The sequence below is a fragment of the Micropterus dolomieu genome, linkage group LG20 (genome assembly GCF_021292245.1).
Source record: "Micropterus dolomieu isolate WLL.071019.BEF.003 ecotype Adirondacks linkage group LG20, ASM2129224v1, whole genome shotgun sequence".
In the NCBI taxonomy this organism is placed as follows: domain Eukaryota; kingdom Metazoa; phylum Chordata; class Actinopteri; order Centrarchiformes; family Centrarchidae; genus Micropterus; species Micropterus dolomieu.
Genome location: NC_060169.1, coordinates 26409446 through 26428574, shown reverse-complemented (window position 1 = coordinate 26428574; position 19129 = coordinate 26409446). Strand labels below are relative to the sequence as shown.

Sequence of the window (19129 nt, the reverse complement as noted above, 5' to 3'; positions counted from 1 at the left end):
CATGCTGAAAAATGTTGAAATCTTTTATCAAGGTTATTAATTTACACCTCATTTATAATAGGCTCATGTACAAACAAACAGAAAGAAATATTCCACTGTCATCCATCTGGGTTTCGCTATCATAACACCTCCACAGAGGGCCATTATATATGAAATATATTGATAACACATAACCATAACCCTATCAATCTTGTCTCTGATTGGCTGATGTTGAATATTGCATTAAAGTTGGTTCTCTGAATAAGGGTGGCAGAATTTCAATCTATGCTTTGATTTTACAGAGAAAATATAACCATTTGCCAGCCAAATTTGCCTGTGCATGTCTAGAAAAAGTAACACCCATGTTGACAGACTAAAAAGAAACTAAAGGAAAATTTCAGTTGTGCATATTTAAATTGAATATGACAGTACAGCCACAGCTGGCATGAAGATGTTTACCTATATAAAGGTTTACAAACACTGATTCCCATACCTTATAGCACACACCTTCTTCAATGAAGTTTCTTTTCTTCTCACACACACATAGACAGACATACATACCAACACAACACTAGTTTAACACACATACACTAGCAGAGACAGAGATTGTGCACAACGGTAAGCCGCTCACAGCGATACACACATACACATCACACACAAAGGACAGTCTCTTGTTGACATAAGATATATAATCCTTCCCCTTTCCGAGATATAGATTTTCAGGCACAAGTAAAGGACAGCAATCCTTGACCTAACCACTGAGAGCCTTGTTAAATCTGCACACACTGTGCGCAGTGCACACATCACTTTTAACAGGTGGAACCTAGTTATTAAATATGGCACCTCCTATAGTGTAAGTGTCTGAGAGGATCTTAACTGATCAAGGGGGACACTCCTGTTCGAAGCATTATTAAAGTTTAAACAAGGATATCCACTTCTGAGCATTTCAGTTTCATGGGACACTATACAATACTGTTGTACACGTGTAAAATCAGATAAACTTATTTTATTTATTGTAGAATCACCTTCCATAAAACTTCATTACTCTTTTTTTTATCTTGGTTATGTAAACTTAACAATTAAAAACAATGTAAAAAAATACAGATTTATACTCATGTTATTTACAGTTTTGGCAACTAGACATATAAACTGCCAGGGGAGTTTGAAGCTTGCTGCTGTATTTTGAACTTGGTGCTCAAGCACTCAAAATAGAAATTTAAATATGTACAATTACATGACAACTGGAGGAACTCCATCTGCTAATGAAGGATTGTCAACAACACTGGACATATTGTGTAATTGCCTGCCTTTTTATGTCCTTGTTCAGGACATAAAAACAATGTGCATTTTACATGAGGCATAACATTGGGAGTGCAGGAATCCATCTTGGATGTAAACGAACAAACGAAATGCACTTCCACCCATTTCAGCGTGCTTGTTGACACTAAATAGAATTCATTATCATTTATTTTGTTTAAGAATAAAATCTGTTTATCTTTCTGTGAGCTGGACGGTCTGTCTGTACAAAACGAGGACCTCGGAAAGAAAGCATCCTCCTTTTTTATTTACCATATAATCCTGTCCCCAGTGTGTACCTGCTAGCGCACTGACCACAGAGCCCTCAAGCCAAGCGGTCACCGACCCTTCACCCCTGACCCCCTCAGCTGGTCAAACTCTAACCCTGGAACAGATGGATAACGGACTCTATGCTTTATCTCTGCCTAGCCACACTCTCCTCCCTGCCACAGCATTTTCTTTCACCTCTTGTTGCCCTCCCTCTCTTTTTCCTTCATCTTCCCTGCCCCGCTCTTGATTGCCTAAACTCACAGATCCATTCCTGTCGTCACCTGTGCGCTCCACTTTCTGTGTGTTTCGCCATTACTCCTTTTCCTTCTACAACACTCCTCCCCTGTACCGCTCTCACATATTTCACGCCATCACTTCTTTCATCTTTACCCTTTCCCATTTCCTCCCTCTATCAATCCTTACCCGGATGCTTCTTTTCTGCAGTGTGGTTCATCAGCACTCCTCTAGAGCTTTAGTGTAAGATTATCACAATATGACAAACAGACAGAACTATGTTTGAAAAATGTGACAAGCAATTACTGTGATTCAAATCATATGCCAGCTATAAGTCACAGCATTCAACGGCTCATTTCAAAACCACTTGTCTTGTGTCTGCAATTTAGTAAAATGCCATGCAAACATCAATCTAAACATTGTGACTTCAGTTGTGTAATTATACTTTCACACAGGCATACATACATGAACTTAAGTGATTACAGAAAAATAAATATTACAGTAATTGTAGCACATAAATAGTTTAGTGCTACTCATATGATATAGCCTGTGATTATGTGTCACTGATAAAAATGTATTTAAGCAAAGTCCTAAGTCTGAGTCATTGGGGCACCATCTACATCCCACTGCATCCCTAAATTTACATTTTATTTATCCTGCAAAGGAATATTTTAGTCACATCTAAATAATAGTCCCATATTTCCTATCATCTATACGTGTGTGTGTGTGTGTGTGTGTGTGTGTGTGTGTGTGTGTGTGTGTGTGTGCGTGTGTGTGTGTGTGTGTTAATGTATGGGATCATTATAAACATTTATGCAGCAAAGGAGCCTCTCGTGCCAAAGGGGCTGACGCTCAGGCGGATCGAACCTTTCGATTGATACTGAAACAATTTGCATACTGATTCTCTTTCAGTGCGCACGGATCCATAACAACACCGGCCAGCTATTCAAATGCGCCTGCATCGAGAAAAGCACGGAGAGAAGCACGACACCGGAGAAGGAAAAGAGAGGCTTTTAACGGGATGGATAATTTGCCATTGGAATCGGGGACGCATCAGCTGCTAAGGATGTTTACCTCGGTCAGGATTTGGGACTCTGGCAGCTCTGGAGAAAAGCTGGAAGCCGGAGGAGCCGGAGGAGGAGGACGAGGGAGAGGGTGGGACTGGAAAAACACACACGGAGGAGATTCGCATCCTCTATTTTTTTGTTTTGTTTTGTTTTGCAACTCGTATGTTGGAGTTAAAGAGTTTATGTACATTGATGCTCAAGCTCTGTCGTTGTGTGCGCTGCTGTATGGGAATGAGCTGGGAGGCTGTTTAAATGCATGACAGAATAGGATCCTGCGGTAAAGTGTGTGCGCGAGTGCGCGTGTGTGCATGTGTTTTATGTGTGGCGAAGAAGAAGAGGAGTTTAAATGCAGACATTTTGCACCCTGGCACCCTGTTGAGAAGAGACGGTCCACCCTGTTGAGAAGAGTGCCATCCAAGTCTGACGCACAGCATCAGACTGTTTCTCTGCACTCTGACAAACTTACAGCAGCTGCGGCACATTTCAAACTGTGATGTCTGCATGCTGGCATCAGTTTCTGGCCAAACAGGTTGTCTGGAGGAATTAATTTAATTAACGATTCGGCTTCATTAAATGCAGTTATAATAACTAGTGTCAAGCCCGCAGTGGGCAATATTACAATGACTTATTGGTTGGTTTTATAGGCATAATGCAGAGCTGTGTATCTGTAGTCAAGGTTTGGTATTTTAAATGCGGGCTTACTTTATTAACAGCTGCCTTCCAACAAAATACATAAGCAAAAACATTAACTGTTGCTGATAAAAGTTAATTAAGTGCACGAACATTATAGCTGTCCATACGCGCGCGTACACACACACCTTTAGACTCAAATTTAGCTGTTCGGCAAAATAAAAATAAAGTCATTGTAAATGCATTTATGTGAAGCAGTAACGTTTCTCTTGAGATATGAACACGTGCTTAACTTAGATGCAAAGGCAACGGTCTTGATTATGCAGGAAAGCATGCTGTCATTATATCTTATTAGAAACCAGCCTCACCCTTTTGGTGTCATCCCATGGGAACATGTTAATCTATTTTGACACAATGCTAAAAAAAAGAAATCCCTAATTATCAGGGCCAAAATTCGAGTGGGTAGTCCTGTCTAAATAAGGACATATTCATACAGGGAGGAATTTGCATTGTAGTTTATAATATTAGAAATGCGCAGGCTACATCTCAGAGAACACAGTTCGGAAATAGTTCTTTCCTTAGTTACCATATTGAGTTGTAGAAAGCTCAATTATCCTTGTAAATGCCCATAATGTCAGATATTTTAAAGAAAGTTAGAGTCATTCGATTTGCTTATTCCTCTGCTTTCTTAAAAAAAAAGCAGAGGAATTAGGGCGGCAAAAAATATAACATCAAAATTTATTATTTTCAGCAATCTCAGAGATTTGGAAGAAGCTTTTTTCAGTTTCCCTCAAACTGATTATTGACATTCAAGAAGCCACAGTCTGTTTGAGTAAGAAGTCATGTGGATTTGAAATGCGCATTTAGAGAATCACCGTGGGGCTGATTTGGCTATCGTTGACACGGTTTTGTTGTCATAATTGGAGTCTCGCCAAAGTTACAGGGAGTAATTGGTCGGCATATGGACACCTTAATGTAAAGTGATGCCTTATTAATTTCACATGAGTGCACGAATCACAGCAAGTGACGCGGAATAACACAAGGGAAGAGGCAGTTGATTTACCCCTGTGCAAGGCAGCAGGTCCGGCATCTGCTGCTCGGACATGGTGGCATTTTTATTAATTAGGGGGAAATTTTTAAAAGGTAAATTCCTTAATCAAAGGGCGGAGAATTCAAGTCGTTTAATTATTATGGCTCTGATGTTTGTTCGCTCCAGTTTGGTCACATTTTTATTCACGTTTTGACTTTGACAACTTAGACCGGATCGTCTTGAATGTTCTAATAGGGGCTTGAAAACTGTAGAGGCTTAAAAAGAAGATGATCTCTCTTTAGCTCTTTATGTAATCTCGGCTTGTCGCCTGTTGGCCAGTTTGTATTCACGTTGCATATTTTTTACTTGCTTTTTCAGCCTCAGAATAAAGTAAAACATATTAAAACATCTGTACAGCTTTAATACTGTTTTGATTAGTATGTGTTTTCCTTTAAGAGATACCTGGGTTGCTAATTTAAATACTCGCCTTATCTAATTGAAAAATATATATATACGCCTAAACTGCCGCAAAGTACATATTAAAAAATACATATGTTTTTGTTTATTCTAACATATCAAAGGCCTTAGCCTGAGTTCCTCCAGGAATTATAATTTTATTCAGTATTGATTGGCGCGGTGTGGTGTGTTTTCAAGGCCTATACTTCAAATGCGCTGTAAAGGCCAGCCCAAAAACACTGCAATACACATTTTTAGAAAAGAGCGCATATGAGTCATTTCATATGTTGTAAAATGTTTTAACTTTCAGCATAGGACTATAGGCTATCTATTTCCAACAAACTAAATTTTTGATTTGGGGAGAGGGGGAGGAGGGAGGAAGAAACAGATTTGCAGAGCAACAATATTTATGGAACTCTGGACTTAAAAGGTGAACCTATAAATTAGTTCATGCGTTCAAAAGGATTAAATGAGAGCAATTTGATTTATTTTCAAAAGGCTAATTCAGTTTCCTCGTGGATGCGCCCTTATATCACATAGATCAATCCGCCATAAATGACCATATAGGCCAAACTCAAGTAGTCCCATTTATAAAAGTTTATTTTCACCAGATGCCATTTAGCAAAGGCTTATTCTTAAACAAGCTGTAATTGTCATTTTGAACATCTATAAGGCTCGCAACGCTTTGTCACTTTGCAGAGCAGCTGAAATATTGATCCACGGTCCTCTCTGCGAGGCATTATTTTCTGCTCGGATATGCTGCTGTGGGCTTCACGGTAACGATGCCCCTGATTAATAATCAGTGTGAAACCTATAAGTAGCCTAATTGACACGGTGCCTTCAGATGCCCCTTGCCTGGCCTCACTTTGCTCTAGACTTTTTTCCACAAAAGGCAGGACTATAGTGGAAACGAAAGACTATATTTTTCCAAACTCGTCGGCATATCCACATCCGCGCATGTATTTACAAGGCACTACTTGTTGGTCTGTGCCCTTTTTATGTTTGTAGGCTATTAATCGAATTGAATGCTGCTTGAAATGTGTCCTCAGAAGTGCTCAGAAAACCGTGTCCCTTATATTCTCTGCAAAGCAAATGTCACCGGCTGGTAGAGGCAGGCCTACCTCGGCACAATGGCCACGGAGAGCCCACACACATAAACACACAGCTCGGGTCGTGCAGACGTGGCAGGAGCTTATCGATCCGTATGAGAATGTGTAGATGAGGTTTGCTGCCATGTTAGGCCAAACCTTGGCCTTTCATAGTCGTCTGTCTTTTTACATCTAGTTTGTGTCTGTTTGCGGGTGTGCAGCAAAATAACAACAGAATACTTTGGCCTGCAATGTAAAAATAAAAGTTATTATATTTATAGTTTTATAGAATAATGTAAAATGGGTATTGGTCTGTATATTAGATGATTTTTTAAAAACTGAATATAATTCTAATGGAATTAAAGTGTAGGTAGACTATACCTTAATACAGCGCCTGATAGACTTATTTTAAAATCAATATGTAAGTATATTCAAAGTATACTCGTTTTCCCGTTGTCAGCCTTTTTTTCGCCTACTTCTAAAGTCTATTATGTCCACGAGACTACGGTTGGACAGCCACACTTCGAGGAATTAGTGTCCTTTTGTCTCGACACACGTCACACACACGCCGTTGACATTGACTTCACATCAGAGACAGTTTAACTTCTTCTCTTTTTTTCTTTTCTTTTATTTAACTCGCTCAACCGCGCGCTGGGTCTATTGTGGGGGCCCTGACAGATGCGGGGCCCCTAGCAGGTCCTGGACAGGGAAAAGTATGAAAGGTTAATCTGTCCCCCCGCAGATGTTGGCTTTGGGAGTCTTGAAGCGTCACCTTTGACATGTCCCTCATTCAGCAGGGGGTCCAGCAGGACACTGACCGCTGCAAGCTGTCACCTCGGCCGGCTGAGGACGCCCTGCGCTACCGCTCTATTAGGCTAAACGGCCCCTGACATGTAAGCAGGGGCCGGCTTTTATCAGGCAGCAGGTTTGGGGAGTTTGACACTCATGCAGCATAATGCACTACAACAACAAAGGGATAGCAGTCGTGTTATGTGTCAGCATGTCATTTCCTCCACGGCCTTGGGTTTTTATAGAGAGGCTGTGAATGTGTTTATGAGTGTGTGAAATTGTATTGTTTGAAAGTTTCTGTCGACAAAAATAAATGTTCTCTCATCTGAATAAATCCCATGTTGCCGTTTTATTTGTAATTGCACTGTGTATAGGCCAATGTTCATACTTAAAGGATTCTCAGAATTAAAGATTAAATGTGCATGTGTCCATCTTCAAATAGGACAAGCACACACAGACACACACACTGCTGGGCTTGGTTCGTTAAGCCTAATGGTTGAACAATAGACACATCTGCTCATCTTTTTCTATCAAAAGATAATGTACTACAGTCTTCTTCGTTTGGTTAAACCGCCACATATTTGTCAGGGGTGGGTGGTGCAGCTGAAGTAGCCTCAAAATGAAAGAATGGGTCTATGTGGTGTAGCTACTTAAATACATGTAACTTTTGTGGCAGTCCTTTAGCTGCGAATTAAATCAGCATGCTTTGTTGCAACGTTTGAAGCCTCTTTTTTCTGTTTTCTTGAGAATAAATATGCGTGTGTTTCAATGGCGATTTGGAGGTTTTGAATCCCAGATCTCACTAGTTAAAAATCAACTCCAAATGAACCCGGAAGTTTACTTCATTTGCACTTAATAATTTAAGGGGGACTGAAGATAAAGCCTCATTATAGCCCTAATGAATTTAACATTTTCTAAATAACAATTGACAATCAAACATTAGCCGCTGTATCCAGTCCATCTCCACGGGTCGATTTTTATTAGAGATCCGTCTATTAGCATTTTTTAACATCTGCGTAAAGGCTAAAGGCTGCTGGACACAGCTTGTCGGGGAGAAAAGCTTTTAGCAGGTGGTTTGATACCTCCCTTCCTTAATAAGGTATGTGACGTCAGCGCAACGGGGGGAGGGGGGGCGGTGTGTGCGCGCTTGTGTTTCAGAGAGAGAGAGAGAGAGAGAGAGAGAGAGTATGGGAGGAGACGGGTGTTCACAGTGCGCATGTGTAGACAGCGATCTGTGCTGCGGTGGAAGAGGGGCTGGGAGACACACATCTAGAGAGATGGCGCGGCACCCGACCGGAGCGCAAGGACAGCTGGTTGGCGGTGGGGGGGCTTGAATCATAAAGAGAATTAGAAAATTAAAAAAATAAAAAACAAACAAAAACAACAAAAAGGAATTCGGAAAAAGGAGTTTCCATGCAAGACAGCGTCAGAGGAAGGAGGGAGAACTAATAGGTGAATATCAGGACAGAGAGGAGGCAATAATAGCAAAGGAGGCTGCTGCAAGAAGAAAAAAGCAACAAAAGAAAATTGAACTTTACTGGACGTGAGGACTTCTGGACACCAGCTAACTGCGGTAGGTCAGATAGATGGTTCGTCCACAGCGCTGCCCGGATCATGAACGCACAGCTGTCGATGGAGAATATTGGCGACCTGCACGGAGTGAGCCATGAGTCCGTGGCCGGTCACGGAGAGCTGCTGAGTGGCCACAGTCCACATTCCCGTCCGAGCCCTCGGGGTCTGAGCCACCGAGCTATGGGCATGGCGACCCTGCTGGAAAGCGGAGACTATCACCCCAGCCACCCCGGACACCTGCATCCAGCCATCAGCATGTGTGAAGCCCCCCCTGGCATGAGTGCGAGCAGCACTTACACCACCCTAACCCCCCTGCAGCCCTTACCCCCCATCTCCACCGTGTCCGACAAGTTTCCTCCCCATCATCACCACCACCACCACCACCACCACCATCCCCATCATCCTCACCCTCATCCCCACCAGAGGATCCCTGGAAATGTCACCGGCAGTTTCACGTTGATGCGAGAGGACCGGAGTCTAGCGCCTATGAACAGTCTGTATCCCGCATATCATCACAAGGATCCCTGCATGGGCCAAAGCCTCTCCCCGTTGTCTGGTTCCGGTCTGGCCAGCATACACACGACCCAGGCCGGCATCCCTCCCTACGCTCATCCTGGTGCCGCCATGCCTGGTGAGAAGATGCTCACCCCCAGCGGGTTTGAGGCTCACCACCCGGCCATGCTCGGCAGACACACGGAGCAGCACATGAGCTCCTCAGCGGGCATGGTACAAATCAACGGCCTCCATCACCACCCGCACGCCCACCTTAGCTCGCAGGGGCACGGCCAGGGGCTGGGGAACAACCGGGAGCAGGCCTCCGGGCCCGGGCAGCAAGGGGGCGGCGGTGGAGGGGGTGGTGTTTCTGGGGGCCAGATGGAGGAGGTTAATACCAAAGAGGTGGCGCAAAGAATCACCACGGAGCTGAAGCGCTACAGCATCCCTCAGGCCATCTTTGCCCAGCGGGTCCTGTGCAGGTCCCAGGGGACCCTGTCCGACCTGCTGAGAAACCCCAAACCCTGGTCCAAGCTCAAGTCCGGTAGAGAGACCTTCCGCCGCATGTGGAAATGGCTGCAGGAGCCTGAGTTCCAACGCATGAGTGCGCTCAGGCTCGCAGGTGAGCGAAGCCTCGGTAAAGCCCACTTTTTGCTTTCATCCTCTGAATGTGTTGCTGAGAAAAACACGCTCAACCAGGATCATTTGCCCTGAATGCTACCTTATTGAGCAATGAGTCAAGTGGGCTGGGAAACAAAACTGATTTGGTAGTTTTTAGTGTAACAGAGATTTTTTTTAAATCCTGCAATCTGATTAGGCTAATGTAAAAAAAAAAAAAAAAAAGTGTCAAATCACATCAGTGTAGCACTCAGGACAAATGTTCCCTCTAGGCTGAGAGTTCTTTATCAAAATAACATATGTGTCTCCAGAAATGAAACCTGCTTTAGGGTTTGGTGAATCCACGACCCTGGTTTGTTTTAGAAATGCCTATGTGATGCCTGTAGGGGAGGTCTGCTGGATGGTCAAATTCAACATTATACAGTGTGGTAAACAATATGTGAAGCTGCTAAAGTTGAAAAGTGCTTCACCAAACTGATGCTCCTGCACTACATGAGTGGCCTGATATCAATACGCATCCCTTTTCTGTCTCTACACTGAATTTGGGGTTGTGTGAAACAAGTGCTCATGTCATTTTACCTCAAAATATCGACCGCTGGACTGTGTGCGTAAGTTGATCCTTCGCCCAGAAATCGTTGGGAGCCTTTTTGGTGTTGCCCTTGGTGTAAACAGAGAGAGAAACGTGTGTGTGCACGTGTTCTTGAGAGTCTGTGATAAACTAAATTCGAATGTCAAGTAAAGCTGAAGTCCTGCATTATTTAGCCGGTGAAAAGGTTGTGTCTCTCACTTTGGTAAAAAATTATAGGCCTTCATTTCAGAATAGAATAAAAAAGAATAGAGTCGAGAGCATGTGTTTATGTTCAGGTTATAAACTAACCCTGACTTGACTGAAGTTTCTCTAATTAACTGATAGACCTCTGTATTAATTTGTCCCTGAGGTAGGCCTATGCACGAGTCAATTAGGGCGCGTAAGGAGGCCCAACTCGCACGTGCGCGTTCACAGACATCCGATGTTTTTACTTTTATAGGCCTAATCAATGACCTACAAATTAGCTTTTTTGGCCTTAGGAAAAGTGAGGCTGAGTCCACTTAGTGGAAAGTGCGTGCATTTATGTGTTTATTTATCGCGCATTTATCGCGGGTGTGCACATGTGTAATCGCAATAGATTATACATACATACATATATATATATTCAACATTCATTATCTCATTATTTAAATGTCGTGATTTTGAAAGCTGGTTTTGTAGATTTGTAGATAAATCAGATCAGTCGCCAATTCATTAGAATTGATGATGGTTTGAAGGAAGAGAAATTCTGCTTCATTTGTATTCCCATTCACTATTTCTTGAGCAGGTTATGTCCTGTCTCATGTACTACTCCCAATTTTTTATAAGAAAACAACACAAATCGATGTAAATCAAAGAAAATTCCAAAGCTTCTCTTGAGCAGAAACTTCAAATAGGCCTATATAATTATGGCTTTCTGTTGGCAAACGCCACCAAAAACAAAGCTGGGAGATGAGAACATTTATATTTTAAAGCTAAATTAATTTGGCGAGAAAGGGCTGAGCGCCATTTTATTGATCCGTTCTAGCTGAACTAGATATGTGATCGTGTGCTGAAGTAGATGTGAAATACTTATTGATTTTAGGCTTCTGAAATTAATCTCGGGCCTTTTCTCCCTTTCCCACGTATTCAATTACCCGTCTGAATTTGTCTGAATAAAATAAAATAAAATGGGTTTGAAGAAAGCATATGTGATTTTGCTCAGGACAAAATTAATGAATTCAGAAATGCGACACCAATTTAGTTGCAACACAGTTAATTGTAGAGACAGTGTTCAATGTTGGTTGGGATTTTTTGTAACGTTGTTTTAGAAATTGTAAGTAGCCTAAACATTGACTGCCTAAATTAGGATATCCTACACGTTTACACAAGAATAGTTAGAGGGTCGGTTTTCCAGTTGAATTTTTGGAACATTTTCAGCACAGAGGATCTGTTTGTTGTTCTCTTGTGCTCTCTGTGAGATTATGAAACGCAGGACTATCGTCGCACCGTGTTACTGGGCCCAGTGTGTGCAGTCTGTTTGAGTGTGTGGAGTTATCTGTGTGTTTGTAATGATTAGCCGTGTGTGTGTGTGTGTGTGTGTGTGATTAGCGTGATAACGAGGCCGTTGTTATGTCACCCTGGTCCTGGGAAAGCTGCCTCTCTGCCCGGGCCTCCCGTGCTGGGGCCGGGCCACTCTGTGGTGGCTCCTGCTGTCTGAGTGGCCTTCACTCCAGCTGATTTATAGCAGCCCTTACACGAGGAGCGGCTCTCTGTTAATATTTACCAGCACTGGCGACACCGGGCTGCTCAAACTCACAATTACATTCCGGTTTATGGTCATGCTAATAGGACGCTGCACTGTACTTTACCACACATCTGAGAAAAGGTGTGTTAAAATTAGTTTACAAGGTGGGATCGGCAAAATATGTTTTAATGTTTATTTTAATCTCTCACTGATGAAGCTCGCTGTTTAGGCCTACTTCTTGTTTATTTGCATTAGAAAGACAACATAGACTAGATTAGGCTACATCCACACTAAAGTCCAAAAAGTAGCCTATACGCCACTTTAAATGCTGTATGCACTATAAGCTACAAATTCCTTAACCTATGTAATAGAAAGTTGTTGGTCATGTTGATAGAGCAGCATGGCTTTGATTGTTATTTTGAAATGGTTTGCTTTGTAGCCTACATTAGCCTACTGAGCTTTGAGGTTTTCTGTGATGCAATGTTTTTATTCACCACTGCTCATAATTTATTCATCATTATTTAAGAATTGCTCTGTGGTTAGAACATGCCGTTCACTAATTTCCCCAGTGAGTCCATATTGGGCTTTGCTCTAGCAGCCCACTTCTGCCCCCTCCTGGTCTCTGCTCACTGGTGAACATCAATTTGGATGGCTGTGCTGGGGTTAAAAAGAAAGAAAGAAAGAAAAAACTAAATGAAATAGCAACAAGGTCAGTTGAAGAGAGGTTTTATTTGCTGCCAAACTGATTCCCAATTTCGTCTTTCCAATATTATATGATCTGCTGTTCATTTTTCCACAGCTGTAGTGTAGGCCTACATAATATTGCGGGCTGACGTTATTTTCAGCACCGCGGACAGAACTCGTTGTTCCCTGGCTGGCAGGCTTCCTGTCTGTCTGCTCTCCACCAGAACTAACGGAGCTCCTGCTCTGGTTCATGGCCCAACAGACGTCCATGGGACTCGATGGGGTACCTGACCTGAAGTTTAATTCCGCTATTATTTCGCATGTAACTCGGCAGTGTCCAATGAAAGGGGGTCTTGGTGACTGACACGAAAGCACCGCCTGCAGACTGTTGCATGATTCTGTACAAAGTCACATCTGAGAGATCAAGTCTTATAAGAGGGGTGCTAATATAGGTAAAGGTCTTACCAACATTTAACATTGTCTCTGCAATTTATGATTCAATGAGAAATATGGCCTGAGTGCATTTTTTTCAGTACGGTTTCCAGCACATCATCATTAGAGCAGAAAATGTGCACCTTAAGTATGCAGTGCTTAGTCCAGTGTAGCCTATACTGTAGTAGGCTATAGGCCTACTTGTTTTTATCTAACTCAAACTGCAGCAGCTAGTTTACTAATTAAACAAGTTAAACCTGAGAGGATGACCTCTTATTCAAATCAGCTGATGCAGTTTTTGTTTGTGTTGTAGTCAGTTAAAAGTTATATAGGCCTATATTTGGCCCGATATCACAAATGACAATTTGTCCCTATGGCCTCTGCAGAGATGGATAAGCCATTAACGTGTTCAAAATGTTTGTTTCCAGTTTGGTTCCTGATGTTAATCACCAGTTACAGGTCAACCAACATTACTTTCACTTCTGATATTTTTTAAGGATTATGGGACTGCCATGTTTTGGTCTTTGTTTCTAGGATCATAATACTTGATACAATTGTCACATTGACAATATAAATTTAAGTGTTGTGGTGTCAAAAGTAAAAACAAAAATGTCTGAATTATTTTGATATATAAGTATCTCTATCATCTCTTTAGGACAAAAACAATCTTTATCAGAGTTAGTTTGGGTCAAAATGGACTGAAAAATATCAGATATTGGCATTGGCTTTAAATAATCACATCAGTATGTCCCAGTTAGAATGAAAACTAATAATAATTCATGGGTCCGTCCATGGATTTATTTAGGACCTTTTTTTGTCAAAGGTCAAGGTGTGATGGAGCCACAATTCTTGCTTTTGTAGACGTATATTCTGCCCTCTCTCACCAACACACTCTCTTCCCTTCTGCCTCTTCCCTGAATTCTCCACAGCATGTAAGCGTAAGGAACAGGACCACGGCAGAAGCGAGCGGGGGAACATGACCAAGAAGCCCCGGCTGGTGTTCACAGATGTGCAGCGTCGGACACTCCACGCCATCTTCAAGGAGAACAAGCGTCCATCCAAAGAGCTCCAGATCACCATCGCCCAGCAGCTGGGCCTCGAGCTGGCCACGGTCAGCAACTTCTTTATGAACGCACGCCGCCGGAGCCTAGATAAGTGGGTGGACGACGGCTCCGGTCACTCAGTCAACTCTGGCCCAAACGCCTGCACCAAAGCCTGAAGACGGACTGATTTGACCAACTCATGGACTGACTCAACCTCGGTGGAAAAGCTTTAAAACTTAGGAGAAACAAAGAGAAACTTAAAAAGACCTTGAAGCAACATTTTGCCCTTAAACCTGTACTATATTGATATTTATAGTATCCAAAGATGAAAAAACAAACCAAAGACTTCTTGTTTGACCTGCTTTGAAATGTTTGTTTCAGCAACACGTTTATGTGTAACATACTGCAAAAAGACTATAGTTTTACCCCCCTCTCACACACACACTCACTATCACTGGTCTATAGCTTTACTACACACCACATCCCCCACCCAGTATCAATCTATCATTCGCCATCCTTATCTTTAATCTGATTGGTTGGTTTTAATGATGGGTCCTTAAATGGAGGTTTAATCAGCCTACTCGCAGTCTGATCAGCAGCTGTCCACACCCTTGAAAAACAGCCCGAATGTGGAGCTCCAGTGGGATTGGCCAATCAACTTTGAAGACAAAAAAAAAATCCTACAGGGGCGACTGGATTGTTGTGCAGCCTTGTTTGGATCGGTGGACTGTCTGTCTGTCTATCTGTCTGTCTGTCCTGCCGTCTGTCGTTCTATCAAGCATTCCAGACAGACAGGTATATGCCCATGCGTGGACTGCTAACCCTAAACCAAACCAAAAAAGAACCCCTAACCTCAACCCACATGGTAGTGCTTTCTTCCAACATGCTGAAGCGTTGAATAATTGAAACAAGAAAAAACCAAAGCCTTCTACACCCTGAGGCCTCTCATGCAGCTTAGAAACACAAACCACTTGCTATGAAGTAATTAGACCAAAGAGTATGTTTTGTAGTTGATCATCTATTTTTTTACCTCATTTGCTCCCTTACCTCCTGAGACAGACTGTTAAAGAAGAGCATGTTACTGCTTATGGTTCATACAACATTTTGAGTCATACTTAAATTTATGCTCCCTGCAAACGGAAAGATTATATATAGGGCACAACCCTGAAAATTAGCTAGTGACATTTGCCTTATAGATGCCTTCTTGAATCAAACTAAATATTCCAGTGAGATCTCCCCAAACAATCCACTGAATGTTCCTTTAAATGCTTAATGTGAAGATTCATTATTATAGAGACATCCTTTCAGTCTGCAGATTCAGCGCAAGTTGATGTGAGCAGCTGGCAAACAAAGACTAAATCATTCATAGTGTTTCTTCTGCAAAGGTGAAAACAGAAGATGCTGGTTCTGATGCTCTATGTGTTCTTGACACTGTGAGGGAGACAGACGGCCTCTGATGTTTTTGTTTTTTTTAGGACAAACTGTGTCACCCCTCTAATAATAAGCTTTCAGCATCACTCCATTGGCCCCGTGTGCTTCATACGTATTTGATTGTATCTCCTCATCAAATGTTGGGTGGAGGGGATGATATCAATGATCGAATCACTTTCAGGCGCTTACACAGCAATGTCAGCTTGTCACCCGAATACGAAAGCACCCCACCCTGCCAGTTGCCAATCCCCACCCCTTACCACCCCACCCCCACCCATCCTTCTTCCGCTCTCCTGGTAAGCTATGCATTTCAGCACTAGGAGGAAAGCACTACACAGGGCTGGCGCAGGGCAGCATATCATTAAATATATTGAGCTGGACCCTTGCCGTCATCCTCCTCATGGCCAGGGTTAGCAGCTCTACATTCATCAGTACAAGCGCTGAAGGAGAGGCGAGAGAGAGCTGCTTCTTCATCTCTGAAAGAAAAAACCAAAAAGACGACAAGAAACACAAATGTGTCGAGACCTGCTGATGTTTTATAGTGTGAACCAAAGATGCTACCTCACTCAAGTTCCATACGTGATTTCTATCACTTTGATGATACCAAAGATAACCAAAGATTTTTTCTCATTGCACGGCCTCTATGAGTGGTGTTAAAAGATGCTGTATGTCTCCCCCTCCCCCATCTCCTATCTCACTCTTTCTCTTCCACTCATCTCTCCTTTCTCCCCCTCCCACCTGCACTCAGCCCATGCACCCCTGCTATGCGTGCTCTTGCTTCATCTGTGCTCTGATTACAGCTCCATAATAGTCATGCTGATGTAGCTATAGGCAGATTTGCTGATCTAGCCATAGATACACACAAGCGGCCACGCGGGTGCCTGCGGGGTACAACGCCCTCGCTAGCAATATGATCAGTCTGTCTCCGTGCTTGTTAGCAGTACCAAAGGATTCATTTCTACCACTTTATTGGCAGATAAAATGGATTAAAAAGAAAAAGCTGACATTGCGGCAATATGTATAAAAAAAGATTTAGTTGATTAAAAAATAATCTATGTAAATTTGATGGCGTACCCCGGCGGAGTGTCTTTTTTTACAGCATTATTTCTACTTGGCCCTGCCTCTTAGTGTGTACCTATAGGTTGATAATGTTGATCCACCAAATAGGTCAGACATCTTTAAATGACAATAGGCAGACAAGCTGACATAGCCTTGGGCAGAATTGTTGACTCAACTATAGGCAGATATGTTCCTGAAAGTAGAAGCAGACGTGTTGCAATCTTTCTAAAAACTCCCAGGACGAGTGCCTTGCTTGAACCAAAGTGTTAAACCGCTGTTGACCTCTCACCTTTGACTCTGTGAATACCTCAGCCTGTAGAAGGGCCACAACTGAAGAAACAAGGAAAAGGTTTTTTTTTGTTGTTTTTTAAAATCACACCGTGGTGCTTTCGCCAGCGCAACCATGCAATGAAAACATACCAAAGGAATTTATGTTGTCCACTTCTACAGATTAAACCAAAGGTCTTTGTTTCTCCTCTCCCCTGCCCCCTTTCACCCCTCCATCCCTCCTTTCCCCAACCTTCCATGTCTCTCTACTGTGGGTAGGAAGGTCCAGCACTCTGGCCGTGCATGTCTTTACTAATGTCTCTGAATACCTCATAGTAATAATTCCTTTGAGTTCTGCATTGAGACGTCTATCTGTGAGTAAGGCAGAACTCCACTCGCGTGGTAACTGTTATTGTTACTTCAAAAAGCTGTATGATTATCTATTTTAAAGTTGTTGTTTTTTTGGAAGAAGTGCTCTGTTTCAAGTCACAAAAGGACAAGTTTCAGGGTTGATGTATGAAACTTAAGAGATGGAGGGAGAAGCGTATTTTTTATCAGACATTGGGTTATGCCAATATTATGATGGTAGACTATTGCTTTTACAGGGTAAAACCAACTGCTGTGATATTGTGTTCATATTTTCCCTTTTCTCTACTGCTGTGTTGTGACTTTAATTTAATTTGCATTTTTGTAATGGTTAACCACTGCTTTAATTTATGCATTTGTAGAAACTCTAGATTTGTATATAGTAGGTTTTTGAAAAAAAACAAACAAAAAAGACAGTTTTATGTTACAGCCTTATTTCCCACGCTTAGATATAAACAAAGGAGTAGTTTGTATTCTTCTTCAGCTAAATCCTAGCCGGCATTTCAATGTGTGTTTTAAACACTGCCAGAAACCCAGACAGTTGATTTGCCAACACAGACAAAGTTATACAGGAGCTACTTTGTTGAACAACTGGCAAAAAGCAGTGTGTATGTGTGTGTGTGTTTTTTCTATTCTTTTGACTTTTTAAAACAGTTATTTTATGGGTATTACTGCACATCCAAAGATTTTTAAAACAAACCAAAAAATTGGAAAAAAAATATGTATAACGTTGAAAAGCACTGGCATTTGTGAGGTAGACTTGTTGAGTTTTGATTTGCCATTCGCACGGGTATAGAATGTAGAAGGCGTAGGGCTCTGTAGACAAGCTTACTCTACCATGTGGGGAATCTCCTGTTCAATGTACAATCTGAAGCATTTGAAACAAGGACTGCAAGTCCTGCTCACTTTGCTGTCTCATGCACAGAGTGAGGTGGAGTATAGGCTGGGCAGCCGGTCTGCCAGGGGCTGTGCCACGGAGCTGGGTCTGTTTTTAATTGCCGTGGCACTGCCGCCTCGCTCCATCTAGTATCTGTTCTTTTGGTACGTACTCGTGTAATGACTATGAGCAAAGTCTAATAAAACTGCAAAGAACCTTACCAGTGTGTAAGTGTGTGTGGAGACAGTCACCTGGATTGCTCATTCCTTTTTCTGTGTGGTTAAGTGCAAGTGTGTGTATGTGTGTGTGTAACTCAAGTGTCAAGTACTGCTGAGGTATGCCAGTTCGTGTGTGTGTGTGTGTGTGTGTGTGTGTGTGTGTGTGTGCTCGTTTACGTATATTTCTTTACTGTGTGTTCATCCATCCATAAAATCTGTATGTACTGCTGGTGTGCCTGCATGTGTGTGCGGCTGATTGGTGCATGTCACAACAGTAAGTTTAAGACTCCCTCTGGCTGTTAGAGCCCTTACTGTTAGTACTGCTTCACCTCTGTCATGCACATGGCACAGTGTCTCCAAGGACTGAAGGTCATCACTAAAATGTCCATGACAGATCACATCAGCATGTTATGCAGTCTTTGTGTCACAGAATGGAGAATGTAAATGTTTTCACGTTTTCTATTATTTATTTTGTCAGTAAGGAGTTCCCATGTGATGGGTAGCTTGGCTACAAGTCTCATAACAATACTGCATCGCCTAAGACAATCACCTGGATCTCTTACGCTGGGGAATGAGTTTCTTACCCGGACAGGGGTGTCCTCCAGCTATTCATATACAAAGATGCTTGAAGGGTTTTGATAAACAAGCATATTTGTTGTCATGGACATTTAGGAATACATTACAGTAGTAGTTCATCTTGCACTTCAAAATGAAATCTCATAGCTCTCGCTCGTCCGCCTTGTGCTTTTGTTAAACTTGATCTTTTTCTTTTGACTTCCTCTTCAACTCACAATGCTTCTTCAGTTTTTGGGTGTGTGTGTGTGTGTGTGTGTGTGTGTGTGTGTGTGTGTGTGTGTGTGTGTGTGTGCGTGTGTGTGTTTGCATGTGTGCATTGTAGCATATGTGAGTTTGACTGTATATGTGTGTGTGAATGCGC

At 42.3% G+C, this 19129-nt stretch overlaps 1 protein-coding gene across 2 annotated transcripts; it reads left to right on the top strand.

Annotated features, from left to right (window-relative positions):
- The first annotated feature begins 8440 nt into the window (after window positions 1-8440).
- onecut1 (one cut homeobox 1) lies at window positions 8441-14436 on the top strand. 2 transcript variants are annotated; one of them, XM_046033541.1, is made up of 2 exons: window positions 8441-9525; window positions 13861-14436. In XM_046033541.1, the coding sequence occupies exons 1-2, from the start codon at window positions 8454-8456 to the stop codon at window positions 14148-14150; spliced, it is 1362 nt and encodes a 453-aa protein (XP_045889497.1). In that variant the 5' UTR covers window positions 8441-8453; the 3' UTR covers window positions 14151-14436. The 2 variants fall into 2 exon arrangements, with proteins under 2 accessions (XP_045889497.1, XP_045889496.1); XM_046033540.1 differs by having other exon boundaries at window positions 8441-9540.
- The last annotated feature ends 4693 nt before the right edge of the window (window positions 14437-19129 follow it).

Excerpts from the sequence above, each read along its gene's own strand:
- onecut1 (XM_046033540.1), top strand. The coding sequence starts at position 8,454 with ATGAACGCACAGCTGTCGATGGAGAATATTGGCGACCTGCACGGAGTG. Across the intron at positions 9,541-13,860 it reads CGCAGGTGAGCGAAGCCTCG|CATGTAAGCGTAAGGAACAG; the intron begins GTAAAGCCCACT and ends AATTCTCCACAG.